Source organism: Berkeleyomyces rouxiae (assembly GCF_048999995.1).
Source record: "Berkeleyomyces rouxiae strain 22BRR77 chromosome Unknown BrBRR77_ptg000001l, whole genome shotgun sequence".
NCBI classification, from domain to species: Eukaryota; Fungi; Ascomycota; class Sordariomycetes; order Microascales; family Ceratocystidaceae; genus Berkeleyomyces; species Berkeleyomyces rouxiae.
In genome coordinates, this window is record NW_027396491.1 from 3637065 (window position 1) to 3663910 (window position 26846).

Here is a 26846-nt window from a genome sequence, read left to right on the forward strand (position 1 = left end):
ATGTCAATGTCAATGTCAATCTCAGGCCTGGCTGCCTTGCCGAATATGGCCACGCTATGTCTGCAGCAGCCAACAGGCCCAACAAAGGATCCGAAGCCAGCTCCGGCCCAGTCAGCAGCACCACTAGCCTCGCCCAGCATGGCACGACTAAGCGGTCAACTCACGCCCTGTTTCTGACTGCGTGGACCGCACATTTCAGTGCCTTGTAGTGCTGCCATCAATGGCCACGCCTCACAAAGCCTCTAGTCCAGACACGCTAGAGTCAAAAAGTAAACAGCCAGGCAGACAGACTTCTGCTGCTGCTGCAGCAATGCAATGCAACGCTTAGCGATGCTATACAGGAGCGGTAAGGCCAGGTCTGGCTATTGATGCCGGACTTGGTGTCTTTGGTGGGGACTGGCACGGCTCAAAGCAGCCGCCGCATCTCAATGCAACCCCCCCCCCCCCCCGCGCGCCCCCGATCGCGATGGGCAGATCTGGTGTTTACATACTTGCAACTATGCCAGTCATGTCGTGGCAAAGCTTAGGGCAAAATAATGTGATGTGATGCAATGAGCGGCCAGGTAAGGGGGCATGTAAAAGGGAGACACTTGTATGTGGATGTCACTCGAGTACCACGCCTTGGACGCCCACAGTGGTTCTCTTCCATTCCTCAATGTCTTGGAATGTCTCTGCGTCTTTGACTGAGACGGACAGCCGAGCTGCCGAAGAATCGTGACGTAAAGAGGCGAGGTGTTGTTGATATTTGATGCCGATAAGGGTTATTGTAGCTCAAGGGTTATCAGTCGACGACCGCCCAAATCCGGAGACTACCACCGACGACCTGGACACAAGACTACCAAGTAATAGGGCTTCTTTCTAGTGCAAGCAACTAGGGAGACGAGAAGAAATTCATGTAAGCTTACCTGACGTTGAACCCAGCACTGAGCTATGGCCCAAAGACGGACCTGCAGCAGCACATCGGCATTTGAAGCAGTGGCGGCACTCAGGCCGGACGCGAGCGTGGTTGAGGTTGGCGGTGGAGCTGATGTGCTGATCATAGCGGCAGCAGCAGCACATTTGGCAGAAATGGCGGGGGCCTGTCGTTGCGATGGTGGTTTGAGCGGCGGTGGCAATTCTGGCTGCCAGTCAACCCAGCTGGAGGGACTTGGATGTGGCTGGCGTGGACGGCTTTCCCAGGCGCAGATTGGGCTGATGGCTTCTGTCATGGCAACTATGAGGGAGGAACTGAAAAGTGCTCGCCAGGTGGTGAAGTTGTTGTGACAGAATCATGGAGGGGCGCTGGAGAAGAAATAGGACGATGTGGACTGAAAGCCGAATGTGACCTAAACACAAGCAGTCGGCAGTTTGTGTAATCGAGTCTGTAGTGCGAAGGTTAACGAAGTTAGGCTGCGGGACTAAGAGGACGAAACAAAGAGGCCAAGCTAAGGAACAGACACAAGAGGCCCTGAGTCTTTATTTTGGATTGGGCTATCCGGAGAACAAAAGCGGGAGAAAAAAAGAAAAAAGAAAAAAGAAAAAAAAAAGGAATCCAGGGCGGATTGGGTGGCGATATGTGATTCTGTGGCGGTCCCAAGCAAAAAAGAAGGAAAAAAAGCAATGACAAAACAGGCGAAAGAAAAGAAAACAAGAAAGAAAAATCGCTTTTTAGAAATCTTCAACGGCAAAATATGCGCGGCGAAGAAAATAAGAATTGAGGCAGAACAAAATCGGCTTCTGCAGCGGCGGCCGTTGCGCTGATATCACGGGCGTCGCAAAACTTTTGAGGACCAGACTGAAGACTCGGTCAAGACAACTTTTCAAGAGCAGGTTTTATAAGAAAACGAGAGGGGGAAAAGGGGAATCGGAAAGCAACAGGAGAAGCACCAAATTGACAGACGCCAAGGGAGATGGTTCTGGTCTTTTTGACGTCAATATCAGAGTCAACGGCAGTGGCCAGAGTTTTTTTGGTGTTTTAGGTTGGTTCGAAAAGCCACAGAAGCAAGGAAAATCACGAAAGAAAAAAAAGATCAAGACTTGAAAAGCAACGAAAAGAAAATGAAAAAAAAATAAACAAGGACGGCAAACAATGGCTGAATTTTTTGTTTTTTTATTGTCTCTGTTTTTAGAACATCATTTTCACTCTCATGCTTTGCTATACCGAACTAGCTGTATCCCGGCCAAAGGAAAATGAAGAAGAGAAAAAGAAAAGAGAAAAACCCGGAGACAAAAGGTGATAAAGGGATAGGCCTAGGAAACAAAAAAGAACAGGAAAACAAGGGAGAGCCGGGATGATCGCCAGGACGGCGAGGCAGAGGCATAAGTATCAAGTATCAAGGAGAAAGACGTCTGCGAGCCAAAGGGAGCATGCAGAGTTCAAAGTATAGATACAAGTACAGGTACCACCGACATGGCATCCAATGTACCATCCGGCGGAAAGGGATGCCGCCGTGAGACTTTGATGCTGTCAAAAGCGATCCGTCTCTGGATCTCTCTCTGCCTGGCTCGAGGGGATCTCTGCTCTGTTCTGGCCTGCTGCTTCGCCTCTAATTTCCAGTCTTTGGACGGAGGAGCGGCAAGCCTGCTTGAGTTTGATGACGATACAGGCCCAGAAACAAGATATACGATACACGCTGGTCCAGGATTTTTTGACTTTCACATGCACAAACACGAACACTTGTACAAATAGTTAACATAACTAGCTAACCAACCAACCAACTACACAAAGCCTCCTCTGTGCAAACTTTCAGGCATAAACTAAGAAACTCGGTGACAGGGGCCTCCGCGCCCAGAGACTCAGGTACTGCTACCTGCACAAGCATACTCTAGAACGCCCAAAGGCCTGTAGCGGTACTTGTGCCCGCCTTGTAATCTATCGTTCCCATTAAGCCTGTTTGGTCCTCTGCCCTTGGCTGCAGCCAATCACCGCCGTCATGCCCCCAGCTGCCCGCCCCAACCAGCTCGCGCTTTGCCCCATTGGGATCTAGTGCCCTCTGCTCGCTCTGGAAGACTTGTGGTGATGGCCGCGTGCATGGACTCTCTCTGGCCCTGGAGGTTGTCCTATCCTAACAGCCTGCTTATCATTTATCATAGCTCATTGTTCACGGCCGGCCTGGCTACCCCTCCTTGCAACCCCTCATTTGACAGCCCTCTCGCATGGACTGGTGACCGCGGGACCGAAGCCGTGTGCTGTTCTCTGAAGAACCGAACAATTCCAGTCAAGCACAACAATGGCAAGTGTCTGACAGGGAGAGTCCTGTCATGGTTCAGGACTTGTCTCGCCGTGCGGGAATACACATCTATACAAGCACCATGAAAGCAGGGCAACCCGCTCTCTGCTATTGGGTAGCTAAACAGTCAGTCCACCATCTCTTCTTTGAGCTCAGATGGTCCTTCCAACACTCGCTATATTATGCATGTTCAAAAATCAACATAGCGGCTATGCATTCTGAACAAGACGTGTAGAGAATCTAGAGATCCGTCTACGAACAATGGCGTACAGGAAAGGGTATACTGGGGTTACTGTGATGCACACAGCTAATACACACATCCCTGGCTAGACGATCTTCCCAGCATGCTACACGCGACCGACAGCGCTAATGGCTGCTGCAGATAAACTTGCGTAGAAGCCTGCTACAGGCCTAGTTGCCGCGCTAGAAGCCTTCCCTTGCGAGCGTCGTAGCCAGCGGCACAGCACCTGTCCGCCGCTCAGAATAGCAGCGAACCCGCCCAGTCTATCGTGCCCCCAAACCACCCTACCCCTATCTGTATGTATGTTCATACATACACTGGATAACATAACCATGTCCTTAATATAGCCCAGGCCTGCCCGGCACAGCGGCCTTCGAGCGAATAAGACGAACAGGGCCTAACAAGCTTCAAGCTAAAAAAGCTCAAGCCATGGGCCTTAGGCCTTGGGTAATTGCTAATGTGCTTGGCAGTGAGTGTACAAGTAGTGACATGAGAAGCATTTAGAGAGACTGTCGTCCCTCTGACGTTTCGCTTTGATTTTTTTTTTTCTTCGTCCTTTCCCTCTTTTTTTGCTGCAAGACCCGTTCGTCCTTTGCGTCTTTGCCCTGCGGTCCCCTTTTCTTGTGTTTGTTGTCTCGCGCTCGTCCCTCGAACCACTTACACCTCGCCGCCACCAAAATGTCTTTGCAACGGCGACACAGTCACCGCGACGACCTAAACAAAGATTCGCTACACGAGTCCTCTGCATATATGCCCGGCATCCACCGCTCGAAAAGCACCGCCTCACGCATCCAGCCGCCAGCCCGATATCTCTCCGCCAGCCCCGCCGCTGCTCCCTCCACCGCCCCGGCCTTTCTGCCGCTGTCGCGGGCCACATCAGCCGCCGCCTCGGGCTCAATCCCCGCATCCGCCACCCAGCCGTCGCCCATTACCGCCATTGACGTGCCCCTGCCGCTGGGCTCCTCGCCGCGCCGCCAGAAGCACTATCTGCGTGTGCGCGTCGCCCTGCCCGCGCGCCTGTCGCCGTCTGCTGTTGTCGCCGCCCTGCACACTTACACGCCCGTCATCCGCAACGAGCCGCAGGTCACCAGCTACGAGCTGCTCTCTACCGTGCCGCACGCCGCCACCGTCGATCCGTTCTTTGCTCCCGTGCCGTCGTCTGAGCCGCTGCTGGCTGCCATGGCCGCCGGCGCTAAGGGCTCGAAATCGCCACAACCAGCATCGCCCGCACTGAGCTCCGGAGGCGTCGAGTACGATCCGGCAGCCTTTGGTCCGCCCATTACATATCGTATGCACAAGCTCATGCCTTTAGTGCCGAGCAAATGGGGCCGCACCGTAAGCTATCCGGTCACGTTGCAGGTGGTCCCAGGCGGCTTGCGGTGCAGAGCCGACGCACCAGCTGGAATTGTAGTGTGGTCCGAGTATCGCGTAGTGCGCGCAACCATGAAGAATAATCAGGGCCGCACTGTGCTGATGACGGGCGAAAACGGTCGTGAAATGTACGAGTTGGTCAAGGTGGTCACGGCTGAGGCCAACCGGCTGATGGTCGGTGTGGTAGGCAAAAGCATGGAACAGTCACATCGCGACTTGTGTTGCAAGATTATTGACGAAGTTGTCGAGAAGAAAAATTCAGAGGGTTCATATGACAAGTTCATGTGAGGGAGTACCAAACATATAGATATACATATATATAGAGAGAGGAGCTTGGCAGCTGCGACTGCATCGATGTCTTCATGCATATTACCATAGCTTTGTTTTTTTCCTAATCATCCATTGGCATTATAATATATAGTACAGCATAAAACATATTTGGCTTCACATAGTGTGAAGCAGCTTGATATACCTGACTTTGTTTTGTCTCTTCCACGTTTCTTATAGCTCCCAGATCTACTCTGGTTAAAGTTAACCGGGGACGGCTTGGGCTTGCTCTCTGCGAACAACTTGGTCGAGAGACTCTAAAGCATTTTGGCAAACTCAAAGTCTTTGGTGGTGGGAAAACAGACTGACCTTGTCGCCGAGATTGTATGAAGCATCACAGGCTAAGTAGTAGTACGACACAGTTGTTCTGGCCTTTGGGTTAGCCCCCTTAGCGGTTGGAGGTGGCCTTTGCGCCTGGGAGCAGTGTTGCGTAGGCGGCGCCCTTGGAAGACTACACGACCACACAGAACCCCGCAGTTTCAGTCTCTGCGATGATGTTCCACGCCTAGAGGAGATTTTTGTTGGAGCTAGCGGCCGAGTTGAGGTTGTTGTAATCAAGGACGGTGTCGTGATCGACTCCTAGGGCCTTGAATAGGACCATTTGTCTGGGGCAGTGACGGTGATGGCGCCGTTGAGAGACATGGCGACTGGGTATTGGGTGATGGTGAGTAAGGGGAGGTCGCTTTGATCCATCCAGAAGAGAGTAGACAGCTTTATATCTAACTGGTGGTGTCTATTGGATTGTTAGTACATTTGGAGAACCCTTTGGTCTTCAGTGGTTGTGATACGTCTCACTAAAACCACTTCCTAATTGGGTATAAAACACCCAGCTAGCACCCAAGAAGGAGTTGATGGCTCTCCTACATTCTGAAGCATGGGTTCAAGTTCATGGACCTGTAACCTTGCTCGCCATATTTGAGCTTGAATTCTAAGCCCTACAGCCGGTCATCTTGGTGTAGGAATCAACCGCTTAGTTATCCATTGCTATTGTGCAGCCGAGGCTTGCTTTCTCAACGAGTCTTCCCGGGACCAGAAACCAGCTCCTGGGGCCCAAGCAAACCCGCGCGGAACGTGCCGTTTGGCTGTCCATCCTTCTAGAAGCAACCGGCTTTTAATTATCTTCAACAACGATAACGTCATCGTACAATCAGCCCAGGGTAACTGCCAAACTAGGCCATTGTCCTCCAGAATGGCCTCGAGGGTGCGGTTCTTTCCAAACTTTTGCTATCACGTGATAAATACATTGTGACACGCTTTTGTTTTATTTTGTCGAATCACTGAAAGTCCAAGTGTCGAATCAAGGCGCTGGGGACGAAGTAGAACAGTCTGGTAGAATATCCAATATTAGTTACGAACAGGTCATGAAGAAGAGAAAAAAAGCCTTCCCAAAGCCAATCCATGATAAGCATAGAAAAGATCCCCGCACGTCACAACAGTGTGACTAATAGAAAATTGCACTGTCTGGTACTCCCTGCAACGTAGCCTATAATATTAAACTTGGGGTTCTTCCCACAGTGCCAACTCCAGGCTTCTTCCGATCTAGGGAGCTGGAGCCACTCCCTGCACCGCCCACGAGGCACACTTGCTGTGACGGAAAACAGAATACAGGTAGGTGTATTAACTATGTGAAGGAGAGGCCTATCAAAATGCTGACATCATGGATCATTGTAGGCAGAAGCTGTTCACGAGGCGGAGTTTGTCCGGCTGACCGGCCAAGTAAAACCGCCAAGATATATGGGTTTTCTTGCATTGCTTATTAGTCTCCGTCCAGAGCTTGGCCACTCTTGTTCCAACAGCCAAAGGCGAAGCTGACTAGCTAATAGATAGCTGATCGCCACATTCCTGTCCAAGACGCCCCGCCCTTGTTTTTGTTTCTCTTCATTTCTTGACCTTTGTTTACCCGTACTTGGCTGTACTTTGACATCCCACCTCAAGATCCTTTTCCTTGTCGTCACAAACTTTCTTTCCACCACGTTACCATCCTCCCCTCTCGCCCACTTCCTATAAGAAACCAACTGCAGCATGCCGTCATCTTTTCTACAACGCCACTCGTGGCTGTTGGTACTGGCCATTGTGCTGATAGTTCTCCCCGGCCCCGCCGCCGCCTTTGGAGCCGGCAATATTCCGTCTATCGCACAAGTGGAAGGCCAGAACTGGCGTCATGGAGGTAGGTAGTCGCTCTAGTACCAGAGTACGGACAGTCCCGGGTCGTCGTAGCTGTACTAACATGGCATTGGCCCAATATAGATATCGAGGACATGCTCGCCACTATCGCCTTCTTGCGCGGCAAGAAATGGAGCACCATGGCCATCAAGCGTGTCTACTTTGGCAACTGGCTACGCGACTACTCGCAGGCCCTTGATGTCGGTAGTCTAAAAGGCCCCGTCAATGCAGAGACCATCCGAATCCTAGTGCGTGCATCTCCCCTCCCCCTTGTTCAGTCTTCCGTGCTAACTCCGCGTTCCCGGCTCTAGATCTGGGTCCTCGCTTTCATGTCCTTTGGTTACGCCACCGAAGAATTCGAAGTCACCGCCGACCGCCTGGGCGTCTACCGCGCCGAAGAACACATCGACAACCCGCTGGGTTACGCTGACGGCGCCGACGCCCGGCAATACGACCAACGCCTGCGCGGCCCCGTGCAGCCCATTGAGACCGAGATCGACCCACGCTCCGGCATGAAGAACTACATTGCCAACGAGTCGGGCAACTGGTCGACGAGCGCCGGCTACCTACGCTTTAGTCTCGGACGGAGCATCCATTATGGCCGCCAGTACACCAGCGGCTCGAGTCGCAAGGGCAAGGAGGAGGACCTCTGCGAGGCCCTGCGCTGTCTCGGCCAGTCGCTGCACTGCCTGGAGGACTTTAGTGCCCATAGCAACTACTGCGAGCTGGTGCTCAACGAGATGGGCTTGCACAGTGTGTTTGCGCACTGCGGAGCGGACTCGCGGGTTAACCTACGCGGCAAGCACGTCTTCCCGCTCGTTACTGGGACCTTTGGCGCCGTCGACTTTCTCCACTCGGTGATTGGCGAAGCAACGGACCAATTCACGCAGGCCGAGGTCGACGAAGTTGACGTGGCGCTGCTGACAGCCGAAAAGGGCCAGCTCGGCAACGGCGGCGGCACCAGCCGTGGCTTCGGTAGCAGCAGTGGCGGTGGCACTAAATCGTCGTCCGAGTTCATCTCTATGCTGGGCGAGCTTCCGGGCGTCGGCGGCGGCTTTGCGTCACAGGCGCGCAGTCTCCGCAATGCGTCGGAAGAGCAGGAGCGGATCAATATGTCGCGCGGCGCGGACAACGTCAACATTGTGCCGGGCATGAGCACCAGCTTCGACCCCGTCGAGACGTCGCGCAAGATCTACCCGATCCTCGAGTTCCGCGACAAGATTGCTCGCGCCATCCATGGTGTCATAACCAAGATCCCTGGACTCGAAAAGCTGCTGGACACGATTGGCGAGCGCCTCACAGCCTTTGTTCTGGGCTTGTTGGCGCCGTTTATCCGCCCCATTATCAAGGCGGTTTCGGCGTCGCTCAAAGACGGCTCGTCGGGCATCATCTCGGCTAGTGAGCATTCCCAGCTGGGCCCGTGGAAGGACTCGCGTTGCACTGACCCAACGCATTCTATGCTGGCCAAGGATCACTTTACAAACCTGCTCAATTCCTGCGCTGGACGGGTAGCGGCCACTGTTTTGCAATACGCGGTACCGTATGTTTATCTCCCTCCCCCTCTTCCGTGCTATCTTCCCTGTTTTATTCTAACCATTGAAATCCTACAGTCGTGTTCTTTATGCTTGGGAGAACCCCGGCGTCCCCATCGACGAGGTCGTCAATGACATCCTGCAGACACTCCATCACCCCGCGCTCCGCAACGACCACGTTGAAATTCACCGCAACATGTTCAACACGGTGCGCAAGTGGTATGACGAACACCCCCGACGCAGCCAGCTCGAGCATCTGCTCTCATCCGAATCCGTCAAGAACGGCAAAAACCACGTCCTGCACGGCTCGGGTACCAAGAGCCGCGGCGGCCACGGCCACGGCGACTGCGGCCATGGCAAGACTGCCGGCGGGCTTTGGAGCCAGATCCCCACGCGCGATGTCGACGCGTCCGACGTCGGCTTGGCGTACGGCAGCGGCGTGCCTGCGCCGTATGAGAACTATGGCTACTCAAATGCCGGTGCAAACCCGCCGTACGCCGCGGTTGCCCCGGTGCCGCCCGCCGGCTCGGGACATCCAAGTGCCCAGGACTCGTATTGGATGGCGGGCGCCGGCGCACACGACGCTCCGCCTCAGCAGCCTTACGGTAGCCAGCCTGCTTATCAGTCGCACCAGCCACCGCACGGTCAACCGCCTCATGGCCATCATCCGTACGGACAACCTCCTTATGGGCACCATCCCCCACCTGGTGGCCAGCCGCCTTATGGCCAACCACCCTATGGACAGCCCCCCTATGGACATCCTCCACATGGCCAGCCGCCCTACGGAGGAAATCCTCCATATGGCGGTGGCCCTGGGTGGTAAAACTAGAAGAGAGTGGGAAAAGCAGAAGCAATTACTATTAATAAGCTGATACCCATACTACTTACTACACATGTGCATTGTCGACTTTCAACTGTGATTAGTTACATCGTAGCATAACCCTGATAAACTCATCGTAGACCAACCCTAAAGAGACGCAATATTATCGTCGGCTATAGTGACTTGACTTCCGAAAAGCGGGGAGCTCCAATTTCAATTGCAAACTTGTTTTCGTGGTCTGCCTAGGGTTTCTAGGGTCTCGGCACGTTAGAGCTGCTTCAGGGCGTTATCGCCTGTGCTCAGTGCTGCTTACAGTGGACTCACCTGAGCTCGGCGTCCTTTTGTATTATGAGCCGAGCCGCAAGCCAAAGAAAATTTGGTGAATTTTTCCCATCGTTTCATCATCACCTCGACATTCTTGACGCCTCGCTAAGTTGGACACCATTACCTGTCTGGCTTTTTTTTTTTTCCAATTGCGACATACTTTTTTATTTCTTCTTTTTCTTTCTTTGTTGCTGTTTACGAAAAGAAAAAAAATTCCTCGTCTCCTTCCTTTCTCCGACCTTTCTCACGGCCTCTCCCACATATTCAACTCTTGCCCGCCATGTTAAAACAGACTATCCTCCGTTCTTCTCGCGTAGCTCTCCGCTCGCGCTCGCTTGCCCAAACTCCCTTTGTTCTGTCGTCGGCGGCTACGGCCAGACTACCCGCTACCGTGGGCCAGACTGCTTTCCGGTGGTACAGCGCCGAGGCTCCCAAGGAGGGCGCCGCTGAGGCCAAGGAAGGCGAGGCCGCGCCCAAGGAGGCGGACAACGAGCTCAGTATCCTGAAGAAGAAGCTGGAGACAAAGGAGAAGGAGGCCCTGGACTTCAAGGTACGTCGGTCTGATGATGCGTCGCTGAGATTGGAGAGGGAGACGGCGAGGAAAGCAACTGGCTTCGGACATGGCTAGTCTCAACACCTCACCGACAGCTCACCTCGACTCAACCCCCAACTGAACCACAGCTAACCACGGCTCATCAGGACCGCTACCTGCGCTCAGTCGCCGACTTCCGCAACCTGCAGGACCGCACGGCGCGCGACATGAAGGCGGCGCGCGACTTTGCCATTCAGAAATTCGCCAAGGACCTGATTGACAGCGTCGACAACCTGGACCGCGCTCTGACCATGGTGCCCGAGGCGAAGCGTGTGGCGCCCGCAGCCGACAGCGACGCCGCGGCGGCGCTGACTGCTGCTGACGCCGTCGCCTACGCGCAGGACCTGGCTAACCTGTACGAGGGCCTCAAGATGACGGAGGGCATCCTCGTCAGCACGCTGGCCAAGCACGGGCTCGAGCGCTCTGACCCCGAGGGCGTCAAGTTCAACCCCAACGAGCATGACGCCACGTTCATGGCGCCCCAGGCCGACAAGGAGGACGGCACTGTCTTCCATGTCCAGCAAAAGGGCTTCAAGCTCAACGGCCGCGTGCTGAGAGCTGCCAAGGTCGGCGTCGTCAAGAACACCTAGGCGAGCGGCCGGCTATGATCAATGACAGAGGCCACATGGGCTGAGAAAGGTGCCCACCTGGGCCTTGTATTTTGTTTGTATTCTCATCTGGGGTGAATCCACCCCCTGGGAAAGGCTGGAGATGTCAGGCCAACGCTTGTGTTGTTGACCACGCTGTAGCCGCCCGTGTACTATTATAATGATATCAAAAACAAGCCACTTAACATACATGACTACGCATGTCTGCCGTTTCTTTCTTGTCATGTATAACACAGATTCACTCTCTTGACTTTTCTTCTGTTCAATCCGTACTACAAGTAATCGTCCGAGGGAAATCCAAGCTCTCATCATTAGTCTTAGTTACGTGTTATCATGGCTGTCTATGCTTCTTCTTAAACAGTTACAAGCTGAAAGAGAAATATTACCAAGTCGCCAAGCTCCAATACTCCCTTCCCCCAGACAAATCAAGGAAAAAAAAAAGAAACTCTACATACAAGCTCAACTATTGCCTAAACAGGCTCTGTCTTTCTCAACCATCAACATCAGCCCCTTTCTCTATTTTTTCTTTTTCGGAGCTGCCGCCTTCTTTGCGGGTGCCTTCTTTGCCGGCGCCCTCTTGGCCTTGGGCTTCTTGATGTACTTGTCGTTCTTGAAGTCTGTGTCTTCTTTAGCAGCAGCCTCGGGCTCGGCGTCGGCCTGGCCGTCATCATCGTCTTCCTCAATGGCTTCTTCCAAATCGGGAACCTCCTTGGCTAGCTTCTTGGTGGGTACATCGGTGGTACTGGCCTTCATGAAGGGGATGGGGTGGCTCATGTTGTTATATCTAAACAAGAAAAGGATATGTTAGTTAAGCGTTTATATGGCAGTGAAGTCGGTAGTGTGTTGAAACTCACGTTTTCGTAAAGGATGTCTTGGTCTGTGTATCAATCTTGGCGTGACTTTCGTCTTGGGGCCCAACTCCCAGCTCCATCATGGCGTCAAAGTCATCTCTTGTCAGATAGTAGCTATCCATCATATCAATGACACTCGGCACGGCCTCTTTCCCTTCGTCAGAAAGTATCTTGACCGTTTTGTTCCACAACACGGGAAGATACTGTTGTCTGATCTCATTGTGATCGCCCGATGACTTGAGGCGCATGTGCGAGTGGATGTCACGCACGAAGCGGTTGAGCTTGCCCGTCTTGCTGTTGGCGCCCAACCACGACGTGAAGGACGGCTGGCCCAGTGCTCCGTAGATGAAGCTGGCGGGCCGGACCGTGCTGAAGACGGCATGCGTGGGCATCAGGCTCCATTGCTGCTGTGGGCCGTGAATCATGCGGTCAACAAGGTCGCCGTCACTGATACTCTCAGCTGCCTGGTCGAAGAGTTCAAGGGCCTTGAGTTTGGCTTCGCGCTGATTGTTGAAGCCAGAGCTGCCGACCGCCATGGGCCTGCAGCGGAGATAGTTCTCCTGTATCATGAGGTACGAGAACTCATGATCGTTAAAGTACAGCTCAATCTTGTCGTTGAGTGTCGCCTTGCTTGAAGGCGCAAAGAGACCACCACTCAGGATCTTGCTGCATATATCCCACGGCTTGAGAATAATGTGCTTCTCCCACGACTTGCTCATCTGCTTTCCCTTGGCAAAGTCCATGGTGTTTTGGTCCAATTTTGCCGTCGCAATCATGTTGATGATTTGGCGGATGTCACGGTTACTACCTTCAATAATGGCATCGAGAGCGGGAACTGGGATCTTGATGCTTTCGCGGAAGCATATAGACATGATACGTGACCGGATCTGCTCAACTGTCGGGCGCTGGAAGCGAATGTCAAAAGCAGCATAGTCAAAGGGCTTCATCTTGGGTAGCCGGCGGTCATTGCAGATCAGGATCAAAGGTACCTCCGTCTTCTTGCAGAACTTGGCTAACGCGCCCACACCGCCGCGGTCGCCAGCCGACATGCCATCGACTTCGTCCATGATGAGAACCAGTTTCTTCCGGTTGTTGTCGACTTGTTTGCCATCTCCAGCAAAGAACCCAAGCAGCGAGGTGTTGCTCATGACATCGCTGAGACCATCCTCGACAAGGCGCTTGCTGCGTGTGTCACTGGCGTTGCTTTCAATGACATCATAACCTTCAAGTTGCGCAGCCAGGTGAGCAGAGGTCGTTTTGCCAATACCCGGCGGGCCGGAAATGATAATGGCACGCGAGCCACCCATGCCGTCAGCACCGCGCTTCTGGAAATCGTACTTTTTGTGCTTGGGCCATTCATGAAGCCATTTCTGAATCCTCTCCACGTTGCCCTTGTTGCCACAGATGTGTATCATTTGCGTGGGGGCGTACTTGGTTGTCCAAAGCTGAGCACCAGGGTCAATAACCGGTTTGACGGCTGCCGGCGCGGTAGATCCACGAGCAGCAGCTGCCTTCTTGGCCGCCGCTTCAGCTTCAAGTTTACGGCGCTTGTCTTCAGTCTCCATGGCCTTTGCTTCCTGCTCGGCCTTCTTGCGTTCCAGCTCCTTCTTTTCGCGAGCCTTCTCGGCGCCCTTGCCTGTGCCGCCGTAGGCAGGCAGCTTCCGGATGAGCTCAAAAAGACCTTCTTCGTTGATTGTCTTGATACCATTGGCTTTGATCTTAGCCAGCTTGGAAGGACCCGCATCTTCGCCCAGAACAACGTAGCTGGTCTTGGTGCTGGGCTGGCCAGTCACCTTGCCACCGTACTTTTTAACAAGTGCCTGGGCTTCATCGCGGCCAATGGTCTGCAGCAAGCCGGTAAAGACGAATGTGAGGCCGGACAGACACTCATCTTCGCCTTCAGGAAGCTCAACAGTGCCGGCCAATGGCGCTGAAGCAGTAGCATTGCCTCCACCCTTGGCCTTGCGCCAGTCAAACTTTGCTGAGGGGTCCTTGGGTGGAGGCGTTGGGGGTCTGACAGTGGGGATGGTATCGAGGATGTTTTGAATCTCCGGGGCCTCACCGGTAGAAGTCTTAGTCTTCGCAGTGGCTCTGGGTTTCGTAGTCGCAGGTTTTTTCTTCTTTGGCTCTTCAATGTCGGACTCGGACTCAGCCACAGGTGACTTGCGCTTCTTTGAACGTGTCGCAGCAGGCTTTGCCTTGGGTTTAACATCATCATCTTCACTATCAACTTCCATGTACTCGTCTTCATCGTTATCCTTGGCTCCAAACTCGGCTTTGAAGATATCGTCGCCGCTTTCGTCTTTGAAGGCATCTTCGTCCTGTGCCGATTTGCGTTTCGATAAGGCTCTGGTCGTGCGAGTTGTAGTAGCTGCTGACTTCGAGCTAGATGTATCGGTTTTTTTCATAGGACTAAGGCGAACAGGAACTTCAACAGTAGGGTCGAGAGGCTTTTTGGATATGGGCTTCGCGGCAGCACTGGAAAAGTATTCGCTAGCCGAGATTTCAACCTCGGGCTCTGGTTGTTTTCTTTTCGCAGCAGCCGTAGTTTTCCGAGTTTCTTTGATTTCAACGACATCGTCATCGCTTTCGTCATCAACAACTTTACGGCTTCCTAGAAACCTGTTAGTCCCTGATGGCAGATATATATTTGTAGTGGCGTGACAATGCTTACTTCCACGGCGAGCAGACGATTCCGAAGCCCCGCCAGTTTTGCTTTTGGGCTTGGTCTCTGTCTTCTTGGGTGTAGCCCCCCCTCCGGGTCGCTGGAAAAAAGACCGGATATCGGACATAGCAAAGTATGCTTGGTTCAACAAAGTGATTTAGCACGTGATGAAAATAGGAGAGCCAGAAGCATAGAAGCCGATATCGAGTCGCGAAAACAGCGAATAACAACTGATAGTCGTGGTAGCAGTTGGCCAGTAGTTTCGACAACAAACAGCAATCGTGCTTTGTTTGGTGTAGGCCAGATACATGAACCTAATCTGGAGTCCCAGAGTTTAATTGGCTTCGCGTCATCCCAGCGTGCCTCGCTGGCGTCGCTCTCGCAAAACACGCCAAACTCTACTTTTTGTGGCTGTCGCGACCCAAACGCCTGATCACGTGATACATATGTGGCGTCCCAAGATGAATAAGGCTGTAGTGGGGCTACAAACTCAGCCAATGGCGGAGTAAGAAAAAACTAAGCGATCGCCGGCAAAGCTTTGTGAGCGAGACGACCGACGGCATGGAATCCGAGCTGCGAAATCCGGCGCCCTCCTCCTCGATCTGCCAATTGCGCGGGTCCGACAGCCGAACTCGACTGACTTGCTTTGATTCTCCCGCTCCCGCTGGCCAATTGCCTGCTCCCCTATTTCAATCGTGGAAACACAAATAAACGGTTCACCATGAAGTTCGGCTCTCCTTCGGCGCTAGCCAATGCGTTCCAGTCGCTGAGAATATCGGCGGCTCGCCCTATGCTGGCGACTGCCATGGCAGCCAAGGCGACCCCAGCCACGGGCTTCTCGATGCCGCGCCACGATGCGCGCGCTATTTCCACGACGGCGCCCCGCATGGGCAGCTGGTTGGAGCCCAACATCGACCGCACGAAGAAGATGATGAAGGGGCGCCCCCGTGTGGCTACAGGCGGCTCGACCAAGGGCACTACAGTGATCTGGGGAGAGTACGGACTGAGAATGGTTGACAAGCACCGCCGGATCAGCGCCAAGCAGCTCAAGAACGCCGAGGATACCATCAAGAACAGATTACGTGGTACCAAGTACAGACTTTACAAGCGGGTGGCGTGTAATGTTGGTGTGTACATCAGTGGTAATGAGGTATGCTTGAATTTTGCCTTTCGTCTTTGTAGAAACGGCTCTAACAAGATGTGCAGATTCGTATGGGTAAAGGTAAGGGTGGCTTCGACCACTGGGCCTGCCGTGTCGCTGTCAACCAGATCGTTTTCGAAATCAGAGGACTTCTCCACGAGAAAGTCATCCGTGATGCTTTCCGCCTTGCTGGCAGCAAGCTTCCCGGTAAGATATTATATCAGAAGCAGCCCCGCTCTCCGTACATGTATATACTGACAAATCCTCAAAGGTCAATGGGAGTTTGTTCACAAGGACGCTGCTCCAGTAGTTGGCATGACGAAGCTGGAGAACGGCCTGACTTTGGAGGATTTGAAACGTCCATGGAAGAAGCTTGAAGAGACTGCTTCTACCAGTTCGACCTCAACGCCTACCGATGCTCCCGCTACTCCTGCCCCTTCAGCTGCGTCTGTATGAGGGGCCGTGTTCATGATATAAACCAAGCGCTCGTACTCGTGCTGCAAAGACAGCTGGTATCTGAGTATCATCCTGTATTATAGTGTTGTTTTTTTTATGGGCTAGGGCCATGTGTACCATTATTTTTGTCTGCTATACTCGCGTACATAAGAGTGTCGTTGTAATTTACCATAAGGCGAAATGGCCTGAGTGGGTTTGGATAACCCACATTTAGGTTGTGCCTTGGAAAGTGTGGCGTTCTGTCCCACAATCCCTGTAGCCACTATACGCGTAAAGCCCAAAAGCTCAACGCGCCTAGGAGAACTCACCACCTAAACAAAAGGTGGATATCAGAAGCTTCAAGCCACATGGTTTGTTTTCCATTGTTGCTTTGAGACGTCTTTTGACCTAACGCACACCCAGACTCAACATTTTGATGCACCATGGCCCTCATCGTCGATAAACACCGCCCCCGGACTTTGGATGGGCTCACATACCATCCCGAGCTGTCCAGCCGGCTTCGCTCACTGGCAAGTTGTCCCGGCATTGGTGTCATTTCCACACCCATACAATATACATAATCAATCAACTAACTGGTTTTCCCGCCTCCAACTTAGGCCCAAAGCGGCGACTTTCCTCATCTGCTAGTGTATGGCCCCTCGGGCGCCGGCAAAAAGACACGAATCGTGGCGACACTAAAAGAGCTGTACGGGCCAGGTGTAGAAAAAATCAAGATTGACGCACGAGTCTTCCAGACCAGCAGTAACCGCAAGCTCGAATTCAACATTGTCGCATCCGTATACCACCTAGAAATCACCCCGTCGGATGTCGGTAACTACGACCGTGTAGTGATCCAGGACTTACTCAAGGAGGTTGCGCAGACACAGCAGGTCGACCAGGCGGCCAAGCAAAAGTTCAAGGTTGTCGTTATCAATGAGGCCGACCAGCTGACGCGTGATGCGCAGGCGGCCCTGCGTCGTACCATGGAAAAGTACTCGCCCAACCTGCGGCTGATTCTGCTAGCCAACTCCACAGCCAACATCATTGCGCCGATTCGCTCGCGTACGCTGCTCGTCCGCGTTGCGGCGCCATCGCAAGAGGAGATTTGCAACGTGCTGGCGGCGTCGGCGCAACGCGAGTCGTGGCCTGTGCTGCCGGACCTATACAGGCGCATTGCGGAGGAGAGCGGGCGGAATCTACGACGAGCGCTCCTGATGTACGAAGCCGTGCATGCGCAGAGGTACGTGTATCCAGGGACTCTGTATTCCGGTGCTGGGTGATATCAGTTCATGTGATGTCGATTTGTCAGGGTGGATGGATCAATGCTTTGGCTCTGTAATGCTAATCATGGATCTCATAGCGACAACGTGACGGACTCCACGCCCATCCCGCCGCTGGACTGGGAAGCACTCATCTCACAGATCTCGAAGCAAATCATGGAAGAGCACACACCACAGCGCATTATGGCAGTGCGAACGCAACTGTACGACTTGCTCTCTCACTGCATCCCAGCAACCACGATCCTCAAGACGCTGACGTTCAAGCTGGTGACACAAATTGACGACGCGCTAAAGGCGGAAGTCATCCGCTGGTCGGCATTCTACGAACACCGCATCAAGACGGGCACCAAGGTCATCTTCCACCTCGAGGCATTTGTAGCCAAGTTTATGCGTGTGTTGGAGACATATCTGATGGACATGGGGCTTTAGCAGAGGAGGCGGCACTGAAGACTCTGTGTTTGATGAACGGTTGATTTACATTACACGCCTGGCGTTTTACGATTCACATTTTGTTTTTTGTTTGGTTGTGCTTTTGTTTTTTTTTGCTTTTTTGGGGAACGGGGAGGCGGAGGGTTCATTGCGCAGCTTTGGGTCAGTCGGTCAGGGTCTTTGCTACACCGATACGTTTGGTTTTGATTTTTCAACAGCAGGATTTGCTCGCATCCAACCAAGCCCATGGACGACTGCGGCTCTGTCCTGCTCAAAGAGTCTCAGAGCCTCACAGTCATGCAGATCATATAATCGAGGGCTTCTGTAACGCTTGGCTTCAGGGAGACGGAGCTGTGTGTTTTGAGGGATAATTCTGTTGGTGGTGGGAGGTGGAAGGCCAAGAATCCAGGAACATTGGCGGTCAATATGTCTGGTCGTGGGTAGGTATAAGCTGGAGCTATATCGGAATAAAAGCACTCAAAGCATGTGTTGATGTGTTAGTGGTTTGGACTTAATTGTACAAAGAAACCGGGCGTGAGTCTAAGTGCCAAACAAGCGCAATGGGGGAATGAGATGAACAAGTTTTTGTCTGTGTGTTTAACTACTTAAATTAGTTGGCTTTTTTTTTTCTTTTTCGTCTCGCCCTACTTGCTGCTTTGTTGGGGCATGCGAAACAAGAACAAGGGGCCTTGGTGTTCAATCCCATGCAAGCATTCACACTTCAGCCCATTGGGACCCCAGTGGCAGCCAAGCAAACATCGTCGGTGTACACACACAGATAAGAGAGTTGTGAGCTTTCATTCACACAGGCATTAAATTAAAGTGAGCGGTCTCTCATTGTCAATATAGGCGAGCGCCTAGCTTTTGCTTTCGTTGAGATTTATGAAAGAAGAGCCGCTGGAGCTGGACACTTCGGGCCACGTTGCCGAGATATTGACGCTACTGGACTTCTCTCGGCTTCTGCGCTCCGAGTAGCTTGTTTTCTTTTTCGGCCACGCTTGTGTGATTGATATTGGTACGACTTGCCCGCCAAATCCAGCACGGAGCGTTGAACTTTTGGCTTGGTTGGGCTGGCCCAAAAAAGGAAGAAAAAAACAAGAAAAAAAAGAAAAAATTCTTCCGTTCGTCCTGGCTGGCTGAGGATTGGGTTGGGAACACCAGACCGGCTTATTATGTCTGGGGTAGGCTATAGCCAAGACGCTATGAATCTATGCCCACGTTGTGGCTCCGCTTATCCCTATTCTAACTATGGCTAACTAGTTGTTCTTTGTAGTTAGTTAGACATAGTTGCAGACATCTCAGTGCTTGTAGTTGTCTTTCTTCACATCTCAAGGGGCTGGCACATTCAGCAGACTCATTTGCCCAAGCCCCACGGCTCATGGCCATGTCGTCGAGTTTCCAAGACTCTTGTTTATCAAGGCCAAGTCCCTCCACTCGCATCTTGTGCCACATGTCCCGCCCCTCCCTGATCCGACACCTCCCGAAGACTCCCGCGGAATGTGAGAGCAAAAGACGCTTTTAGCGTGTGCGAGAACCAAGCTCGCCAGCTTCCGCTCGTCCTGGTCTTGACGTGTGTGTCTCGCCTCAAGCAAATCCTTCAGCTAAATGGCCAAAGCCGCGTCTTGGTGACCTGAGGAGCCGGTCTCCAACTTTGTGCTTGTCTGTTGGAGATGCATAGAAGAATAAAAGAACACGGCGAGAGCATGTGCGGGGTACTAAATCAGATTGGGCCTGGGCTTTATCTTGGGATTCTGGGAAGTTAATGGCATTGGAGGTCTCAGCTGAAAGTTGGAGGTTAAGGCGTACAAGTGTACTTGACTGTAGGGTTTATAGACTTGAGTGGTTAGGGTTACACACTAGAACCATTAGCTGTGACGCTGCAATCGGACACATCCAAAAGCATTGTGACTTTCTAAACTTCTCTCAAATGCGCAAATGTGATGCAAGAGTATCACGGGGCTGTTCTCAGCGGCATTGAGGGCTCAGGTGGGCGGCACGTCGCTGCACAATAGAGTACAACATATGGCACACGAACTTGAAGTCTTTAGCCTATAAGGTGTGATGTGTACGCGATGGCGTCAGCACAACCAATAAACAGTGTGTACCTGTTGTAACTGGTTACATGGACGGCTCAGACTACGCATATGTCTACATGGGTGCTCGACACAAGAACGCGGGGCCTGATTGTGAATGCGGGGAGAGGTGGAAGAGATGGAAGAGGCGGGGAGGCGGAGGGGCGCGGGCATGTGACAGCGACAGTCCAACGGGCTGTAAGATGGATGGATGCAACAAGTTGTAAGTAGCAAATGAAAAGACGTAAAAGCATAGTTGGTGATTGGCTGGGAGCTTCAGGCAGGGAGCATAGTTATCGCTGGAATGCGGGCAGGGCTTCGAGAAATACCTGCATTTGGCTGTCCCTCGGGCTCGAGTGTAACTGGTCCAGGAAAAGGAGCCCCCCTCCTTCGTTATCTATGTACAACTATTGATTGCCTTTGCATGCGGGCATGGTACATGAATGTATGTGCAGATTGACATAGCCTGGCACGGATATTGGGTCTATGTGTGTCATGCCTGCAAAGGTACCAGCGGACCGGAGCAATGGTTACTTTTCTGCACAGTTACAACTAACAGCCACCTTCAAGGTTGCCTGGTCCGGACAAGTTTCGGCATAGGGGGGGAGGGGAGCAAGACTTGTCTTATGACGAGGACTGAGCTCTGAAAGCCATGGATCCATAAGTCTATACAGATGGAGAGTCGGGGGCTACTAAGCCAGGAAGAAGACCGATAACCGACAGCAATCAGCAGCCAGGCCTAGTTAGCCGTGATAGAGATCCTTCCCGTCGCATCTTTTTTGTTTTCCGGATTCGGTCCGGGGGAGGCCATTTAGAAATGTACATTAACTGGATCTGTATGCTTATATTGTCTGGAGAAGAGGCCTAGAAGCCTGTGCCGTTTCCTTGTTCCTTTTCTGCTTGTCCCGATGAGAGCCTCGGACTCGGGTGTCTGGAAGACGGGACCAGAGGGTAGGCTTAGGCTCTGAGTATGACGGGACAAGAAGGAAAAGGAGGTGAAAAAAAAGAGCCAGACCGGCATTGGGTTGTTTTTGCAAGAGGGCGAGATCGGACCTCCGGTATGCAGGCTTTGGAGATGAATCACGTTATAGAAGTTGATATCACAAATAAATGGTCACTGAGAAAGAAAAAGATTTACGGTTGCGACTCTGCATGCAAAAGAAGAAGAGACAATGCATGTAATATCAGTTGTGTGAGTGGAAGAAGTTGCAGAGGGGGGCTCTTCCGGTGAACCCCTCAGGGCCAGGCTTCGGTGTAAAGGATCACAATGAGAACACGGCAGAGAGGGAGGGAGAGACGAGAGAGGAGAAAGCTTAGTGTGTATGTGTGTGAATGTGCTAGTTACTACAGGCCTCAACTAACACTAACACTAACACTGGGCCGTGTCCGCCATGTATTGGGGTAAGCCGGGAAATGCACGATTCTCTGTCGACAGCCTCTGAGCCTCTGGCAACACCAAGCACATTGCCAGAGTTGCGCCGAGCTTTTGCCTGATTCGGCATGGCTTTGTTAGTCTGCGCCCATCGGCTCTCTCTTCCCCATCCTCATCCTCTGTCCCTGTGGGAGCTCCTCTGGGAACTCCTCCCAAGAGAGCTTGCATGCTCCCCTTTTCCACTTGCAGCAATGTGCTGGGCTGGCTGATATGTATGCACATACACAGACCACAGGACGGTCTTCTACTCGTATAGCAGCAGCGAGTTTGTGCGGGTGTAGAAAGAGACGGCGGTATACGGGCCCGTCCTTGCACATCCAGCCAGCCATCCAGCCGGCCTCTGCTTTCGTGTTTTATCACGGCGTGCGTGGTGTCCTCTCTCATTCTCTGTCCTGTCGCTTCCCCTGAAGTCTCTGTGTGTCATGCTGGAAGATGCTGTGCTGCCGTTCAGTCCAGGCGGGCGTCTCCCGGTTATAGCCCTAGCTCTGCCCTCTGCCCTCTGACTTCTCCCCTTTGCCCTCTGCCTTATGCCCTATGTTCTCCCTCTGCCCTATACATTTACACCCTCTTGGCCGTGTAATTCTTACGCACCCACGCTGGCCCCAAGCACCAAGCACAGGTTTCAACGGGGAAATCCAAATCCTCACCGAGTTCGCCCACCCACCCTGCCAGCAAATTTACCGCCATTTATTGATTCATTTTTTTTTTAGTCTTTTGGTTTCTGGTCTCACTTCTCTTCTCTGTCTGGTGCCGTCCGTCCCTTTTGGATTCGTACTTAAGTAGGCCAGCCAGCCCGGATCCCGTTGCTTTGTCGAGGGCAGCTATCTTTCACTTCTCTCTTGACTTGTACACTCATCTCATTTTGTCTTTTCTCTTTCTTAGTCTTCTTCTTCTGCACCAGAGTCTCCAGCATCTGTTGCCCTAGACACTACGAGTATTGGTTGCTGTGACTGAGATCACAAGCAATAGTGTGTGTGTGTCTTCCTACTACTACTACACCTTATAATACGACCAACTTGCTCTATCTTTGTTTATTTTATATACCGCTACAGCCAACAGCCTGCTTCTTTTTGGCTTTACTTTGTTCGCTAAAACTTAAGTCTTGTTCTCTTTTACACCCTCGCCCTCATAATCTCCTTTCACAATGGCTGCCGTCTCAGCTCCCGTGCCCGCCTCGGCCATTCCTGCACCAGAAAAGCTGGCCGCCTCGCCCGCCATGACCACGCCGTCGCCAGTCGTGATCGAGGCACACAATGTCGAGACCTTTCGTAAGTTTGCCTGTTGAAACTAGCCTTGAGTTTCTCTCAGGCTCTGGCGTATCCTGGACTAACACCTGTTTTGTAGACCCCCCTGCCGGCATGCTTGCTAGTAAGTCAACAACACAACAAAAAAAAAAACCACAGGCCTAGCCGCATACACGCCAACAAACTGCCAGTCTGATCCGAGGCCTGGCTAGGCGCTGCCCACCAACAGAAAATGGGGTGGCCTTGGCTTTGCGCGCACAGATCAGACTGGCTCTGGCACTGGGATGAGATCCCACCACAACAGCCACACCGCACCCGTGCTGGACTCATACCACGCCATCTGCGCTTACACCCAGCCCAGCGACGACGGCGGTGACAGTCACGCTGACCCCAGCCCTGGCTGGCGCCGCGGCCAGATATCCTCGGTCTCTGGCTGGGCTGTCGGTGGCGCATGCGAAAGCCAGCCCCTGCCGCCGTCGCTCCAAGCTTCGCGCTCTCCCTCCCCCCTCTTCCCTCTCGCTCCCTCACCATCCATGGGCTTCCCTTGCGTTTGGGTCCCCTGCACACCACCCACCAACAAGACACAACACGCAATTTTGTTGATGGAATCGCCTGCTAACACGCCCGTCCAACTTAGAACATCCCGGACAGCCCCACATCAATGGTAAGTTGAGCCCCGCTTTTATCTCCTGGTCGTACCCCGTGCCTGAGCGCCCTCCGGTTTCTGGAGCGTGCTGCTGCCAGGTGCCAAGTGCCAAGGCCAGGTATCCTGGAGTGTGTGGCAGCTGGCCAGGACTGTACACCGTCTGGCCAGGCGTGCACAACTGTCAGCAGCTGCCACCGCCAACACCTACCATCCGCTCTCCTCAAGGCCCAAGCTAACACTCCCCTCTCCTCCAGGCCTCGAAGAGTACATGCGGATGCACAAGGAGTCGATCGAGAACCCCAAAAAGTTCTGGGGCGAAAAGGCACGTGAGCTGCTCTCCTGGTCGCGCGACTTTGAGACGGTCTACTCGGGCAGTCTGAAGGACGGCGACAGCGCGTGGTTCCTCGAGGGCCAGACCAATGCCTGCTACAATGCCGTCGACCGCCACGCCTTTGCGGACCCGGATAGGGTGGCCATCATCTACGAGGCCGACGAGCCCAGCGACGGCCGCAACGTCACGTACGGCGAGCTGCTGCGCGAGGTGTGCCGCGTGGCCGGCGTGCTGAAGCAGATGGGCGTGCGCAAGGGCGACAACGTGGCCATCTACCTGCCCATGATCCCCGAGGCTGTTGTTGCGCTGATGGCGTGCGCGCGCATCGGCGCCATCCACTCGGTCGTGTTTGCCGGCTTCTCGGCCGACTCGCTGCGCGACCGCATCAACGACGCCAACTGCAAGGTTGTCATCACTACCGACGAGGGCCGCCGCGGCGGCAAGGTCGTCGCCAACAAGAAGATTGTCGACGAGGCCCTGGTGCACTGCCCCGGCGTCTCCAACGTGCTGGTCTACAAGCGCACTGGCGCCGAGGTCCCCTGGACCGCTGGCCGCGATCTGTGGTGGCACGAGGAGGCTCAAAAGTGGCCTGCCTACTGCCCGCCCGAGCCCATGAACTCGGAAGACCCGCTGTTCCTGCTGTACACGTCTGGCTCGACTGGCAAGCCCAAGGGTGTCATGCACACAACCGGTGGCTACCTTGTTGGTGCTGCCGCCACCGGCAAGTATGTCTTTGACATCCATCCCGGCGACCGCTACTTTTGCGGCGGCGACGTTGGCTGGATCACGGGCCACACTTATGTCGTCTACGCCCCGCTGCTCCTGGGTGTGACGACTGTTGTGTTTGAGGGGACCCCCGCCTACCCCAGCTTCTCGCGCTACTGGGATATTGTTGAGAAACACGAGATTACCCAGTTCTATGTGGCGCCCACGGCCCTGCGTCTGCTCAAGCGCGCCGGTGACGAGTTTGTCAACAAGCCCATGAAGAGCCTGCGCGTGCTAGGCTCCGTCGGCGAGCCGATTGCGTCCGAGGTGTGGAAGTGGTACCACGACGTCGTCGGCCACGGCGAGGCGCATGTTGTCGACACGTACTGGCAGACCGAGACCGGCTCCAACGTCATCACACCGCTTGCCGGCGTCACGCCCACCAAGCCTGGCAGTGCGTCGCTACCCTTCTTTGGCATTGAGGCCGTGCTGATCGACCCTGTCTCGGGCGTCGAGATCCAGGGCAACGATGTCGAGGGCGTGTTGTGCTTCAAGCAGGCGTGGCCCAGCATGGCGCGCACGGTCTGGGGCGCCCACAAGCGCTACATGGACACGTACATGAACGTGTACCCCGGCTACTACTTTACGGGCGACGGCGCCGGGCGCGACCATGACGGCTTCTACTGGATCCGCGGGCGCGTCGACGACGTGGTCAACGTGTCGGGCCACCGGCTGTCGACGGCCGAGATCGAGGCGGCGCTGCTCGAGCACCACACGGTGGCCGAGGCGGCCGTGGTCGGTGTTGCCGACGAGTTGACGGGCCAGGCCGTCACGGCCTTTGTCGCGCTCAAGGAAAAGGACAACCACGAAACGTTTGACGCGCTGCGCAAGGAGCTCGTGCAGCAGGTGCGCCGCAGCATCGGGCCGTTTGCGTCGCCCAAGGCCGTCTATGTCGTGCCGGATCTGCCCAAGACGCGGTCGGGCAAGATTATGCGCCGCATCCTGCGCAAGGTGATAGCCGGCGAGCATGAGCAGCTGGGAGACATGAGCACGGTAAGTCGAAGGCGTGTTTTCTTGGGTGCAAGTCGGGGTATATTGTGCTAACTTTCTTTTTCTTTTGCTAGCTGTCTGATCCTACCATTGTCGCCAAGATTGTCACGATCGTTGGTGCGCCCCGGCCAAAGGCGTAAACAGGGAGCGCCCAGGCTAGTTCTCCGGTTTCTGTGTGTGTGTGTGTGTGTGTGTGTGTGTGTGTGTGTGTGTGTGTGTGTCTATGTCTGTCTACAAGCGTGTTTATGTGTCGGTTTTTTTACATTTTGGATTCTTGGTGTCTCATTTTCATTTTCTTGTTCTTTTTTTCTATATGTTCTTAATGATGATGTCTTTCTATATATTCCGGGCAAATAAAAACAAACATTTACTTAGTCAGTGTCACCTTCACTCGGGATCGTGGGTCAGAGGGGGCTGTACAAGAGATGGATCCCCCGCCCACTCGCATCATTAGTTAACTATGGTCGTACTTGTTCTAGTTGGTGGTTATTCTCTGTCTGTGTGTACATGCGCCTCGATATGCAGCCAGCTGATCTTCCATGTCTCCAGGGCAAAAATACCGGTCAGTCTATCACGGCCACAGCCACGTCCTCCTGCACAAGGAGCCAGAGAGCAGAGAGTTAGCGCGCGTGTCTTACAAATCTGGCTGTGTTTCCTTTTGCTGCGTGGGTGGTATTAAGCTTTTGGCTTTAAGGTTGGAACTCCGCCCGCACTGGTGCGCAGGTGGTGGGACGGGGTTCCCTGCCAATCAGAGGAGGGGGTTTCTTTTCGTTCTTTTGCTTCCTGTTGGCTTCTGGCAGCCCGTCTCGTGTCCCCCTCGGCGACTCTCGGCCGGGCTGTGCTGCCACGAAGACGCGAGACAGAAGGGGGACGAGATACGGCCAAGGGAAGGAAAGGGAGAAGGGAAGAGGCGAGAAGCGCAAAGTCTGCAAGCATAATACGGGCCCAGGCACAATAGTCTGGGTACATAGACACATACATTGTACAGATTGCGTCGGTCGAGAGCCCCCATCCCCAAGCGACGACTTGATCACCGTCACATCAATCCATCTACATCAAGGGTAGCAGGTGATGTATGACGTACTCTTCTAAGCAGCCAAGACCGGGCCAAGACACAGCGGCCTGTCAGCTTGGAGGCTGGCGGCGGAGACGTCTATTTGTGCATGTACATGTGTACTTTTAGACAAGAGCGGCGGGCATTGAGCACAACTTTTCATTGACCAACTACTCGTCCCTCGTATCATGTATAACTGACTTATTATGAATCTATCTGTGTATATGTACTTGTACCTTGAGACTGAACGACAGGCGGGAAGTCGACATGGCTGAACATGTCAAAGCCGCAGCACAGACTGGCCCAACCCAGCAAGCTGCTGGG

The 26846-nt window shown here is 53.5% G+C and overlaps 8 protein-coding genes across 8 annotated transcripts; 6 read left to right on the plus strand and 2 right to left on the minus strand.

Moving 5' to 3' along the window:
* Nucleotides 1-781: 781 nt before the first annotated feature.
* BROUX77_001021 (uncharacterized protein) lies at nt 782-1208 on the minus strand (the record flags this gene model as incomplete). The annotated part of the gene is made up of 2 exons (XM_073745405.1): nt 782-823; nt 906-1208. The coding sequence occupies 2 exons, from the start codon at nt 1206-1208 to the stop codon at nt 782-784; spliced, it is 345 nt and encodes a 114-aa protein (XP_073609256.1).
* A 2920-nt stretch (nt 1209-4128) lies between these two features.
* Nucleotides 4129-5109, plus strand: BROUX77_001022 (uncharacterized protein; the record flags this gene model as incomplete). Its single annotated transcript, XM_073745406.1, has 1 exon — nt 4129-5109. One exon carries the CDS (start codon nt 4129-4131, stop codon nt 5107-5109), a length of 981 nt encoding a protein of 326 aa, XP_073609257.1.
* A 2061-nt stretch (nt 5110-7170) lies between these two features.
* On the plus strand, nt 7171-9666 carry BROUX77_001023 (uncharacterized protein; the record flags this gene model as incomplete). The annotated part of the gene is made up of 4 exons (XM_073745407.1): nt 7171-7315; nt 7396-7559; nt 7623-8851; nt 8922-9666. The coding sequence occupies 4 exons, from the start codon at nt 7171-7173 to the stop codon at nt 9664-9666; spliced, it is 2283 nt and encodes a 760-aa protein (XP_073609258.1).
* A 601-nt stretch (nt 9667-10267) lies between these two features.
* On the plus strand, nt 10268-11169 carry BROUX77_001024 (uncharacterized protein; the record flags this gene model as incomplete). Its single annotated transcript, XM_073745408.1, has 2 exons — nt 10268-10537; nt 10687-11169. 2 exons carry the CDS (start codon nt 10268-10270, stop codon nt 11167-11169), a joined length of 753 nt encoding a protein of 250 aa, XP_073609259.1.
* A 534-nt stretch (nt 11170-11703) lies between these two features.
* Nucleotides 11704-14830, minus strand: BROUX77_001025 (uncharacterized protein; the record flags this gene model as incomplete). The annotated part of the gene is made up of 3 exons (XM_073745409.1): nt 11704-11971; nt 12042-14652; nt 14713-14830. 3 exons carry the CDS (start codon nt 14828-14830, stop codon nt 11704-11706), a joined length of 2997 nt encoding a protein of 998 aa, XP_073609260.1.
* Nucleotides 14831-15424: 594 nt separating this feature from the next.
* On the plus strand, nt 15425-16300 carry BROUX77_001026 (uncharacterized protein; the record flags this gene model as incomplete). Its single annotated transcript, XM_073745410.1, has 3 exons — nt 15425-15853; nt 15910-16051; nt 16116-16300. 3 exons carry the CDS (start codon nt 15425-15427, stop codon nt 16298-16300), a joined length of 756 nt encoding a protein of 251 aa, XP_073609261.1.
* Nucleotides 16301-16722: 422 nt separating this feature from the next.
* On the plus strand, nt 16723-17988 carry BROUX77_001027 (uncharacterized protein; the record flags this gene model as incomplete). The annotated part of the gene is made up of 3 exons (XM_073745411.1): nt 16723-16830; nt 16897-17519; nt 17640-17988. The coding sequence occupies 3 exons, from the start codon at nt 16723-16725 to the stop codon at nt 17986-17988; spliced, it is 1080 nt and encodes a 359-aa protein (XP_073609262.1).
* A 4648-nt stretch (nt 17989-22636) lies between these two features.
* Nucleotides 22637-25608, plus strand: BROUX77_001028 (uncharacterized protein; the record flags this gene model as incomplete). Its single annotated transcript, XM_073745412.1, has 5 exons — nt 22637-22760; nt 22837-22860; nt 23374-23400; nt 23637-25471; nt 25543-25608. The coding sequence occupies 5 exons, from the start codon at nt 22637-22639 to the stop codon at nt 25606-25608; spliced, it is 2076 nt and encodes a 691-aa protein (XP_073609263.1).
* Between the last annotated feature and the right edge of the window lie 1238 nt (nt 25609-26846).